We start from the raw sequence: 13,400 nt of genomic DNA on the forward strand, positions 1-13,400 counted from the left end.
CGTGTGGTTTGCAGCAGCCCCGAGCGGCGGCGGGCGGGCGGGCGAGCCCCAGCCCCCGCTGCCGCCGCCGCCCGGTGCTGCGGCAGAGGGCGGCGGGCCGGGAGCCGGCGGGCAGCCGCGGGGCCGTGCCGGGAGCGCCGCCCAGGAGGGCTCCGGCGGCGCCAGGATGTAGGCGCGGGGCGGCGGGGAGCTGCCGCCGGCGACGGGCTCGCCATGAAGAAACACTCGGCCAGGGTGGCCCCCCTCAGCGCCTGCAACAGCCCCGTGCTCACCCTCACCAAAGTGGAAGGTAACGCCGCCGGACGGGGTCGGGGCGCGGGGTTCGCGCCGCGGGGGGGACGGACGGGCTGACGGGCGATGCCCGATCTGCTCGAACGCGGCCCCGGCTCTTTCCTCCCCCGCGTGCCGTCGGAGCCCCGGGCGCCGGGAGCGGGTCCCGAGCCTCAGAGCAGCACCTGCCGGTGGGAACCGACGGGAGGGAAAGAAGGAGGGAGCAGTGGTTCTGGAGAGCGCTGACTCCACGGGAGGGACGGGGATGCAGCCTCGGGCTGTACCCCCTTCGAGAACCTCTTCCAGGCATCTGTGTTCGCCCCTGGTGGCCCCGCAGGCACGCACTGGGGGGCAGCTGGGGCTCTATGGCCAGGATGGCCATTGCGAGCCCAGCAGCAGGGTGGGCTTGTCAGCCTCTCGGGAACCGTGGGACCTCCGGTGGCTTCCGGGACCTTTAAAGGGGCCAGGAGATCTCGGGAAGGCTGCCCGGAGTGCCCCGAAGCTCTGGGCATAACGAGCGGGAGGCCTGGCTTGAGGAACTGTGGTTTGCTGTAGAAAGCTGTAGGCTACGTCCAGAACAAGGCAAGGGATGTGAGCGACGGCAGAGGGGTAAGATAGACCAGGGAAAGTGGAGGAACTCGGAGGTGTAGATAAGGAGTTCACCTGAGGGTTGGATGCAGGACTTTGTTCCTGAAGGGAGAGCAAACAGGTCTGGGGGATCCATGGGGAGATGTGAGAGCTGGCTGGGAGAATGAGATCAGTGAGAGAAAAGGAAAATGGTTGGCTGAAAGGAATGGAAAGAGGAGAAGCAGATGGGGACAAGCAAGAGGTGGCATAGAAGAAGAAGAAATCCAAACAGAAAATGAAAGAACAGTATGGGGTAAAATGTGAATATGAGATTCCATGGAAAGATCATGAAGAAGGAAAAAAAAAATGTGATCTTGAAAAACTAAAGGGAAAAGAAAAAGAAAATTTGTAGCAATTTGTCTGTGGAGAAGAAAGTAAGAAAATGCAAAAATGCCCAAGGTGATGGGGGGAAGGAACTAAAATCTGCAAGAAAAGTGAAAAATCAGGAGAACTTGAGGGCTGTGATTTTGGTTCATGGAGAATGCAGCTGTTGCCTTCTCCCAGTGTAAAAGCCTCCTGGTATGAAGGTAGGGGAGTGGATCTAAATTTTCTGACTGAAAGGAGAAGTCTTGATTTTCATCACGCTGTAATTATAATTTTTAAAAGCCCTTGCAGTTAGCTCTGGTGCCCAGCAGTTTTGCTCCCAAGATTTGTATTGGAGGGTCCTCTGAGCTGAAAGCATGGCTTCCTTTCTTTTGGTGCACTGCACAAGCTTTATGAATCATAAATAATAATAACCCGCTAGATTCTAGCTTTGAAATGTGGGTCATACTGTTTTCCACCAGTTCAAATACAGTTTACTACCTACCTTACATAGACACAGAAGCAGAGCAACCTTTCCCAGTGCTGCAGAATTGAATCTTTTCAAGCATGTCCATGCCTGCTGTGCGCACCAGCTCTCTGATACCATATCACCACCCACCAGGGACTTTGTTGACCTAGTTGGGCTTTTCCTTCCTTAGTTTAGATTCTTCTTTCTGTAATTGCTCAAGGCAAAATCTAGATTGTTTCGATAGTTTATCATAGAGACCAGAGGTTGTATAGAAGCAGGTAAGGGTTTCCTTTGCTGTTTATTTCCTTTTAATGAAACTGACTGGAACTGTTTGAGAGGTTCTCTTTCTAAATCGATTGACAACATTTCATTTCAGATTAATACTGACTAATTTTGCCACCTGGTGCTTAGAGCCATATAAAAAAGCCAGGATGTAGTCATAGACTAGAGTGAGACAGTGGGCGTACGATGGACAGCTTTCTTTGCTTAGTCTGTACGTCAGACAAAGGTTTGAGTTGCCAGATTTCTTTTGTAGCTGACATCCTTTGCAAAGGTGTAGCAGATGCTGCAAGACAACTTCTGCCTCATAGTTAGCTTATTTTCTTCCCTATCAACTACCACCAAAGACCTTTGGCAGAACCACGGGGAATATGTTTATCTGGAGGACAGTTAGCAAAGAGGAGCCTTTCATTGATATGCATTGCTATAAGGCCTTCAGGCATTCCCCCTATATTCTCCTCGTGGTGCAGTAGCTTCTTTACTTGAAAAGGAAGATAAGGACTTTGTGCGCCTTCAGGAACGTGACTGCCATTTCAAATTATTTCAGAGATTGAATCATCAGTATGCACTGAGCCTGCTGTACTAGCACTTTTAAAGACAACTGTATCTTCACGCATCACTCAGGCAGGCAGTAACCATACCGTGTGTTTTCTGTGCCTGGCACCATTGCACACATTTTATATTTTGAGAAGTGTAGGCTCAGTGCCTGTTTTATGCTTGTCTGTCTTGCTGCTGATCATTTGTATCACTATCCAACTGGCTGCTTTCATAGTCTTTGTACATAAAAGTCCCAAGTACCTGGAGGATTGTCTTCCCTTCCATGGGAAGACAAAAATTTCCATCCCTGCTCTGCATCTTGGGGTTCCCCAGAGAGGTGATGCCATCATGAAAAGGTCCAGGACAATCAATCTCCTCACTTGAGAAAAGCCATCCTCCTCTTACTTAGTCCCCATGAACAGCTCCTTATTCTCTGGCTCCAACAGAAAGGTATGGCAGCCTCCCCAAGTAGCACATTTCCTCTGCACTGTCAGGAAAAGGAACTGGCAATACTTGAAGATGCTTGTAATGCAAATGATACCTCTCTGTTATTACACACGTGTGTCTAAACTTAGTTGCTATGGAGACAGATTCTGCCACACGCTCATTTGGAGTAACTGTTTGCATCAGTGGAGTTACAGGAAATTTGTTACAAGTACAAATGGGAAATAAATTTGGCCTCTAATATATTTCCTGCCTGCAGGGAATTCATCACAAATGTATCAACACTGTAATCACTTTGGTAATAAATCTTTTCAGTTTCTTTAGCAAGTGCAAGCTGAAGATCCCAACCACAGCAAAAACCTCCAAGAGTGGCAGCATGCTTTCTTCAGCTACGTGATTCTAATTATCCTCATTTTGCAGATGGGGCAGCCAAGCAACTGCAGAATGAAGCAACTTATGTAAAAATGAGCAGCACATCTATCTTGTTGCAGAAAAGGCAGGAAAAGATTGACCCCAGCCCCAGATTTGTGCTGTGGTTTCAGGAGGGCACTCCTATGTGCTCAAAGTGCCAGAGGACTTCTTTTACTGAAGTTAATGATTTTCTGCGTGTTCCTAATTAAACTTCCTTTTTTTGAGAAAGGAAACTAAAATGCTGCATAAATATATCTCTGCATAAATACTGTGCTGCTATTAGCAGTGTTCTGTTGGTGTCATCTATAGGTTTTGGCAATCAGACAGCGCTTGTTCCTACTTTGAACACTAAGGTGGACCCCATTAAAATTTCACCTGCAAGTAAGCATTTGTTGAGCAAGAATTGTGCCCAGTGATCTCTTTTTTTTTTTTATATGAGAAATAAACTTTGTAGAAGCGTACAGTGCTCATGTAGCTCTAGAAGATAGAAGTGGGAAAGGAAAAGCAAGCTGATGATTCAGTGGTTCAGCCATGGCTGCAAGTTTGCCTATGCTTCCCCACCAACCTGGCCTTTGAAAGGAATGCATGCTGGCTCCTCCATGGAGTAATTAATTTGTATGATGTCTGCTTTTGTTCAGCCTATCTTCCTGCACTGAAGACAAAAAATAGGTGATTCTTTGATGTGAACATCTGTGGTAAGGGCAGAGACCATCAAAGCCACCATGTGCTTGCTCCACAGTTGTAGGAGCAGCTTTCACTCCCTCCTGGCTGGAGTTGAGATAAAGCGTATGGGGTGAAATTAATGGTGACAACGGAGGGAGGCTTTGCATATAGGTATGGAAATTAATGGGGTTGTAATTTCTAGCATATCTGCTTCCCCACTGTACCTGTCAGCATGTGCTCTAAGTAAAGCCCAAAGTAAAGTCAATGTAACTTACTCCTCTGATGGAAAAGGGATACTCTCTTTCACATCCATGTACTATGTGGTAAGTGTGTATAGGCAGTAATTGCACTCTAGTTTCACCCCATGTGAACTTTTGCCCATTTTTCCTATATACCACAATACGTTCAGTTAATACAACAGTGTATCTGAGCAGATATCCAAGATCTTGTTCCAAAGGAGTGAGGAGTTTCTTGTTTCATAACACCTGGCACCCTTCCCACATGGCGCAGTGCTTTCTTAGTCTTTAAACAGTCTCAAAATGAGCTTCTCTGAGCTGTGCTAGGCTTACTCACTGGGGATTCCTGCCAGCTCATCTTTGATCATGTCCCACTCGTCGTTTTCTATACCATCTTGCCTGTGCAAAATCATGAGCTATAGGTTTGGAGGTGACTCATTACTTCTGCATTGTATGTCTCCTCCCCAAATGATACAAAAATAAAAAAGAATGTAAAATGCTGATGTTACTGAACGAATGCTAGAGCAGAAGCCTTAATACATCATGAAGCAGAAAGTACATTATTAAAGATTTATCCAAGCTGCCTTACTTTAGTGGCTGAAATGAACCAATATGTATACAGTATGGACTAACAATATTTTCATTTACAGGGACAGAACGTAAGAATAGCAACCATTGGATAATCTCAGATTTTCACAGACCATTGCATTTCACATGCATTTTCACACAAGTCATCTTGAAACCATCTAGGCATTTGATCACAAAAAATAAGCAGATTACTAATCCATCTGTTTAATTATAGATTTCTTCCATAAGAAGGTGGAAAAAGAACTAGTTAAAAATAACTATGTAATTGTTACCAGTGTGCATCATGCTTTGTGTCCTATTTTGACAATTCTTGTAGAAGAAAATATTGCCCCTCTTTTCATAATAGGAGATAACTGCAGACAGAAGGGTATGTAGCACAGAAACACTTCAATATGAGAGCTGGAGTTCAGAAAAGACTAGAAGTTCAACATAAACTTCTATGATCACTTGACAGATGTTTCCCAGCCATTTCCCAGTTGCAGGGCACAAATGCAGTATCATTTATATTGTAGCTGTCTTAGCCCATTATACTGAGCATAGCACATTCACTTACCTACTAAAGTGGTTCTCTCAACTTGGCTGGAGTACCATCAACCTTTAATCTAAAGCCCAGTTAATCTTTGTTAATTATAAACTGTGAAATGCCACTGCAGACCTGGACAGCGTCCTGCAGAGGGAGAAATTTGGCCAATAAGAGAGTAGATTTACTTTGTAATCATCACTGAGTTTTGCTGGCAGTCATTGCAGCATTAGATCAAAGGCAAAAGGAAACAAGGTGTTCTTAGCAGTGCAGAAGTAGCTTGCTTTCAGGCAGAGATGCCCACCAATTTTGTTGGCACTGTGTACTGGAGAAGCCAGGCACCACCTCTGTTGTTAACAGCCTTGTTCCAGGAACTTAAATCTGCTCTAATTTGTCATAATGCAGAGGAACCTAGTCTTGAAATTTTGAGAATCCTTCCTGAGACATAAATTTCTTCATGGAATCTAGCGCTGTTTGATTATACAAAAGTTGTATGTTGACTCTTCTTCAAGTAACAGTAATAGTTTTTGCTCAGTATCACTTTTTCTGGCCAAATAACAAACTCCTCAGATGAAAAACCTGTGAGTCCTTCAAGCCTTGTAATTCAGTCATGGAGAGTACTGAAGTGAGGAAATATATCAGGATATGGCTCCTCTACAGTCACCTCAGATTCCCTGGTTCATCTTTCAGCAAGGGTAGCATTGCATTTATGTCTAAAAAGTATGTCTTCTGTAGCTGGTTAAAACAATAGAAGGTTGCAAAAGCTTCTCTTATGGAAAAGAGGAAGAGGTATCTATCAGGAAGAAAATGGAAACTGGGATACTTGCGTGTAGTATTGTTTTTACTCAGAGTTGCACTAAATTTCTTCGTGCCAACATGAGTCCAGCCAAGTCTTGCTTTATTATCAAAGAAGACCCATCTTGGCTGAGCTTGCTGGTGAGAAGTGAGGAGGCATCCTCTTATTTCTTCTGGTAGATCAGTGAGCAGCAAATTATGTGCAGAATTCCATGGATATATGTATGTTTCCTTAACCGTTGTGAGCACACTCAGATCCATGTCAAGTCTACTCTCATATCCAATTATTAGTTGACGAAGAAGAGATGCTCCAAGTTCTTAAGTTGGGACTAAAGAAGCATCATGTTTTACATTCAAGAGCAGATTAACCCTTTATCTTCTAAGAGAACAATTAACTGGACTTGGAATTCAGTATGTAAGGGACCATTGGACTATGACAAAGTCTTGTCTATAAAACTGTGTACCTGAACACCATGCAGCTCAGAATTTTGGAAAGCTATGTAAGGGAGACATAACACTATCCAATTTTTTTATGAACTGCAGCCATCATAGCCTGAATTCATGCCAGTCAGTATGAATTCACTTACCTTTTAATATAATAACTGTATATATGTAGTATTCATATCAATTTAAGTAGTTGGATTTCCTTGGACTAAAACCATTGTTCAGGAAAGATGTGGCACTCAAACTGCTGACTTGTTAATAGAGCAATTTCCTGTGGAGAGTACAGTCTTGCTTTCTCACCAGAACAGGCACTTAAACCATCACTTAAACCTTTGGTTAGGATGAAATTTGCATACCCTCCAGTTCATGTTTGCACAGAATCCCATTTTGGTCATGACTTACTTTTGTTCTAATGGAAGTTCTGCTTCCACAAAGATGTTGATTTCAAAATAAATAGCAAAACTCCCAACTTTGGTTTTGATTCAGGAAGGAAATGCAGAATAACGATAAAATATATTTTTCAATAGTATCATGAATATGTATGTCATAATCAGGATTATTCTTTATGTCTGTTCACAGGTGCTACATTCCAGTACTACCGTGTACTATAATAAGCAGCCACTATTGTCCATTTTCACTCTGGACCCCAGTTATGCACTCTGCTTAATAATAAAAAGGGTGATATTTAAGGGAACTCCCCTCCCTGTAACATTCAAAATGGAATATCATGTTTTAATGAGGCTCATTTGAATGCCACAATTTTAATAGAATTTCTAAGCAGTTGCCTCTGAGGATAAATTAAATGGATTACAGTCCAAATTGCTGCAGTATAAAGTTGATAATTTATCAGCTCTCTATGTATCACTAGTAGGAATTGGAATATAGATTTTGCAGTGTCTTGCCTGAGTATTTGACAGAGGAAGAAAAGAACATATATACTAAGCAGGAAAATTCAGTGTATTTTCAACACATGCAGATATGCTATTTGATTACAACTCTTGTTAAGCTCAGGTATAATATTTGACACAGAATAAACCAAGAATTAATATATGCTTACAATTAGTGATAGAAAATACTATAAATGTGAGTAGTATTTAAAGATCTAGTAGGACCTTTTAGAATAAACTTGTGCCTATTTGGCACAAGGTAAGTTATATGGGTGATCCAGAAATAAGGGAAATGTAATTCCACAGTCAAGAGGCTTGACTGCCTGCAAGCAACAGACCAATTTCTTGCCCTGTTGAAATTAAGGTGAGATGATTAGATAAATTTAAATATTCCACATACATTATCCTAACGTCTTTTTGTTTAATCAATTAATTTATATAATAAATTCCAATAGCAAAAGAGAGTCTGAACTCAGTTTGTAATTGTCTTGCTTTGAACTGATGCTCTTGTAAAGTTCACCATTTACAGGTACTTACATCCATCTTGGAATTTATGCTGTGACATCAAGCAAATTCAAACCTTTTGACCTAATAGTTTAGTACCCTGTTTTTTCTCTTTAAAATAACCTCTACTGTGATTTTTTTTATTTTCTGCTGTATGATCTATTCAAACTATAGTTATACTATTCTATGATCAAACTAAGTAATATTATTTTTATCTATTATTGTAAAAGTATTTAGATACTACATTAAACTTCTACATACAGTTTCTTAAATATTATCTAAAAATCCTCAAGTGCAATGCCATTTTGACCAAATATTCTCATTTAAAGACTGCATTTACAAAGATTTCTGAGGCTTTGTATTTTTTCCATTATACTGCATTAATTGGAATTCATTAAAAAAAAACAAAAACAAAACCCCAATCTCTTAGACCTTCAGGATCTACCACAATAAGGAGGTTGGGATAAAGTGCATAGAGAAACCTACGCACTAAGCCTTATAGCCTTATCTGCCAGCCACCCACAGGAACTCACAGCTTCCCCTTAGGAAGCCAAGAGCAATTTCCTCAACAAGCACACAGCCACCATATGGGGCCTGACCAGAGGTCCATCTGGTGCTGTTTCCAACTTGGTGGAATTGATTAGGAAGGTGTATTTCTAGCCTGAGATGCATCTCTAGCTCTGTGGGTGCACTGACAGCTGAAATTTCCCTGGATGTATGAAACAACTTTTTGCCCTGTTTTCTGCTTTGTTCCTAATAATTGTTAGCAGTTAACTTGCTGTTTTTGTCCGCTTCTGAACTTACTTCCTGAAGTAAGGTGCCTTTTCTGTGGAACAGGCTGGGAAGAACTCAGGATTCCTTGTGGTAGATGGGCCAGAGCCCATCTGCTGTGTATGTAGCACATGGTTCTTGTACTCCCACCTGCACCTCTGTATTTGTACGCTTGCTTCTGCATCCCCCATTTTATTATTCAGTCATTTCATCAATTATCCTACAGTCCTGGATAATTTCATTTCATTAGGAAACTGTTAGCTCATCACTTGCCCCCTTGCTACCTGTAATTACGTTGAAGAGTGCAGGTCCCACAGCTGACATCTGCAGAGCTTCAGTCACTTCCCTCTATTGCTTTTTTCACTCCTTCCTGGTTTCCTACCTTGAACTGAGCCTTTCATCCATTCCAGCACTTTCCCTGGCTGCTGCTTATTTTCTGTACAACCCTTTGGAGTTGTATGGGATTTACAGGATTTTCGGGGGTTTGTTGTTTGGAATTTTTGTCAGAAGCCTTTTAAAAACCTAGAAAGATAAACTCCATCTCCTTCATCAGTATGGTCATCAACTCCCACCCACAGACACCAGGAAGGCTCTAGGTTGAGTGATCTAGCCTGTCCGGTGGGTACCACTGAGCAGATGCCTAATGAGCGTGGCTGAGCATGGCTTTATGTTATGCTAGGATGTTCGTTCCCCACTACTGCTCATTCTAATACTTACTGCTCTGTTTCACAGTTGAGTTGGCAGCTAAATGGCTGAACTTTGTCTTTCAAAAAGTGGCAGGGAAGTGTGTGCTCCTCTTCCATGGCTCAGTGCATTAAGCACCTTCGCAGCTGTGGCAGCTCCCCTGCTAAGAGGAAGATGGAGCCCATCTGCTCCAAAAAGTGCCCTGCTGTGCACCCCTGCCAAGGCCAGGGGAGCCAGGTATCAGCAAAGCTGGTCTGCTTGAACTAGAATATGCCCTTGTTTCTTGGGAAAGCATTAAGCAGGGAAGTCATTTGCCCAGAGAAGGAGAAAGTGGTATTTTAGGCTTGTTCCAGTGATTACTTCAAACATAACCATAGAATATCCTGAGCTGGGAGAAACCCATGAAGATCACTGAACCCAACTCCCAGCTCCACACAGCACCACCCAAAATTCAAACCGTACTTCTGAAAGCACTGTCCGAACTCCAGCACTCGGGGCCGTGCCCACAGCCCCGTGCAGCCCGTTCCATGCCCTCTGCCCTGTGGTGCAGCACCTGTCCCCAACCCCACAGCCCCTGCCCTAACGCTCGGGCCCTGCCGCTGTCACACAGAGCACAGCTCAGCGCTGCCCCTCTGCTCCCAGTGAGGAGCTGCAGCCGCCGTCAGGCCTCCCCTCAGCTCCTCTGCTCTGCGATGAGCACACCATGGGACCTCAGCCACTCCTCGTACATCTTGACCTCTAGACCTTTCACTGGCATAAATAAATTACCTGCAAATTTTCAAATTGAATGCATTGAGTTGCAGTCATATATTCAATTCAAAGAAAAAATTTGATCATGTCTCTTTATCAGACTTTTGTAAGGTCTCTCTTAGCAGAGAGAAATGTCACTCACTTCACAGTCACATTCATGTTGGTCTCTTGCAGTGCATACAATTGCAAGCAACTATTTTATTTTGAAGGATGAAGCACAGGAATAGTAAAATTTCATCAAAAATCTCTGATGCACATTTTGGGAGATCCCTGACATAAAATAAGTTCTGTTACTTATACACATTAGCTATATATTTTCCAAGAGATGCTACAAAAATAACACCACTTGTTTTATCATGTTGGCCCATGGTGTCAGAGGCAGACGTTGGTGGTATGGCAGTAGAAGTTGAACCTTCCTGCCAACATTCCATTACATGTTGTTGCTGTGTGACAGATGGCAGTGGAAGGGCAGTGTGACAGAACGTGTCTGACATGGAAGTGGGTACGAAGCAAAGGTGTGGAATTGAATTCCTTCATGCAGAAAATGTTGCATGCCTTGACATTCACTGATGCTTGCTGAGTGTTGATAGAGACTGAACAGTGGATGTGAGCACAGTTGAGTAGTGGGTGGTGTGTTTCAGCAGCGGTGACAAAAACTGTGGGTCACTTCTACTGGTGCGCGTTGTTGCAAGCATGACATGCAGGCTCTCATTCATCGCCAATGAAAAAACATAGCTAATGGTGGTGATTGTGTTGAAAAATAGTGTTTTGCAGCTAAGAGTTTGCTCTATCAAACAGAGTTACTGTGTTCACTGCAATGTTGTAGTTTCCATGAAAGTAAATAGGAGGCATTACTTCAGAGTGACCTACACATATGCAGCCCAAGAAAATTTCCTCTTCATTCAGTGCAGCCCAGGCAAGCCAAAAGGTTGGACATCCATGCCCTGAGACCTCACTCTTTAACCTCACCAACTGTGTAGAAAATGCTTTGGCAACACTGTCAACATTTCAGATTTAGACAGATAGTGGCAATTAGAGACATTATTTTGTGGATTTGGCACTTATTCTTCTCTTTATAGGATGATGCCTCAGCTGTTTTTAGCAGCTTAGTTCAAAAATCCTGGACAGCTGAATAATGCATAGCTACTGTGGTAGGTGGAAATGGGATAAAAATACTTGAAGGAGTTTGAGAGTCTGCCACTGAGACAGATAGTAATCTCTGTCCAGAACATAACCACCAGAAGTCATTGTATGATTTTTTAGGTATGTTGGTAAATGGTAATTTTTGAGCTATTTCCCACTGATCTCTCCTTGTTACTGGATGAAGACGAGGCCACATAGCAGCCAAGGTTGTGCAGATATACCTTTGTAGCATCCAGCTCTGATCCCCCTGCACATTACATGCTTCTAGAGCTCCTAACCACTCTGAGGATCAGTCGCTGTGTTACAGGATTGTGTCTCAGCTCCTTCTCCCTTATTTATTATGAGCATGCAATACTTTTGCAAGCTTTACAGTCTTGTTTTGTGCAATGCCCAAACAGCTACAAAACATTTAAGAGACTAGCAAAAAACAAATGCCTTGAGGATGGCTTAATTTTATTTGTCAGAGACCTGTGAGGATTCTTCCTTCTTTCAAAGATTTTTCAGAAGCCTGACTAAAAGAGCTATTTAATAATATGCTTACATTATGCTTACATTCAAGCACATTCATAGCCTGGGGAAGCTGGTGGAGCTGTACATAATCATTAGGTGCATGTTTCAGTCCCTAATAGACAGGACCTTAGTCTGTTCTTAGTGTCTCTGAAGGGCTGGCAAAGGCACACTGTGCTTTTGTAGTACTTCTTTCAGTCATTTGCTGATGAGTTGGAACAGCTAAAGCAGTTCACTGCTGACAACTGTATATATATATATATATATATATATATATGCCCAGCTCAGAGCCTGCCACGATATCTGTGTGGCTTTACTCTTGATGCCTGACAGCCGTGGTGGGGAGGTGGAACTTCACTCAGTCACCTACACTAGTCAATTCTGAGCTTACCACCTCTGCCTGTTTAGGGCTAGTGGAGAGAAACAAGCACTTGGAGAAGGTGATTCATCTGGCTTGTTTTATCATTTCCTTTAAGATGAGATAAATCGTGCTATGGAAATGTCTTTTTTTGTGTCTACTAACTATGCAGAATGTGTAAATGACTGTCTCAGATACATGAATCTGCACAGCAGATGTCTCAGACTGGTAAGTTGAATGCCACCCATGGTTTCTGTCAGTATCACATGTTTAACAAAGGCAGCGTGGTACATTATGGCCCTATGGTAAATGTTTAACTGGCAAGCTGTGCACAGGAGCCTTAAGTCATTAAGAGAGGTGTAAGATTCTTGAAGTGAGCTGGACAGGCTGCTTAAAGATGATACCACCACTGGGTGGCTTTTCTCTTAACATAACGCAAGCAAGCAACTGTATGCAGTGATAAAGGCCACTTCATCAAAGGCATGTGTAGGATAAGCTGTGCATTCCAGTGCCTGATTTCTCCCTAAACTTAGCCAGAAGCAGGGGTTCACTAGCTCAGGTGTAGATGGCCCTACCACAGGTTTATGGACTTATCTGAAAGAAGTCTCACCCTTAATGGAGGAAATGGAGAATGGCTGTTTTCTGGGGTTATGTATCCCAGTGGGAAATGACATTGACAGCAGCACTGGAGGTGATTTCCTTCAGTTGCTAGGCTGAAAGGGAAGGAGCGAGGAATGGTTCCAGTTGAGATTTATGAAACAGGAAAATGAATGAACAAAAGGGAGAATGAAAAACTAAATTTAGTAAAAGCATGATAGGCATTTTTGATCCATCTTAGCATCTCAATTTACTCTTTTTGGGGATACAGTAGCATGCGGAGCAGTGTGCTGCAAAGGGCAAAGGAAGGAACACAGGAAGTCTGGAGGAACATGTCCAGAAATAAAATTCTTCAAAGTCCTGCCTCATCCATTCTGAAAAAGCCATTTTACCATTTTTAAATTACCATAGAGTCTAGTGCCAGCTGGCCCTTGTGCAGTTTTACAAATAGGATGAGAAGCTTCTCATCCATGTTGAGGGTTCGGTCACCCCATCTGTGCACCTGTGACTTTTGTGAGGGAAACTTTTTCTGCAGGAACACAGGGACTGGGCAAGAGAGCTACAACTTTGGATGTCATGTGTGTCAGCCAGCCGGCAAGTCCTCAGCGCAGTA

At 43.1% G+C, this 13,400-nt stretch overlaps 1 protein-coding gene across 2 annotated transcripts in view; it reads left to right on the top strand.

The window, feature by feature from the left end:
* The first annotated feature begins 168 nt into the window (after positions 1–168).
* The window catches only part of LOC122189234 (putative thiamine transporter SLC35F3), a 50,517-nt gene continuing 37,285 nt past the window's right edge, over positions 169–13,400 (top strand). For both annotated transcript variants that reach the window (XM_042888203.1, XM_042888214.1), the window contains exon 1: positions 169–289. In XM_042888203.1, the coding sequence (XP_042744137.1) occupies positions 214–289 (76 nt within the window). In that variant the 5' untranslated portion in view covers positions 169–213. The remainder of the gene's footprint in view (positions 290–13,400) is intronic.

This window comes from Lagopus leucura, unplaced genomic scaffold (assembly GCF_019238085.1).
Source record: "Lagopus leucura isolate 7727_CA_CO unplaced genomic scaffold, USGS_WTPT01 Super-Scaffold_73, whole genome shotgun sequence".
In the NCBI taxonomy this organism is placed as follows: Eukaryota; Metazoa; Chordata; class Aves; order Galliformes; family Phasianidae; genus Lagopus; species Lagopus leucura.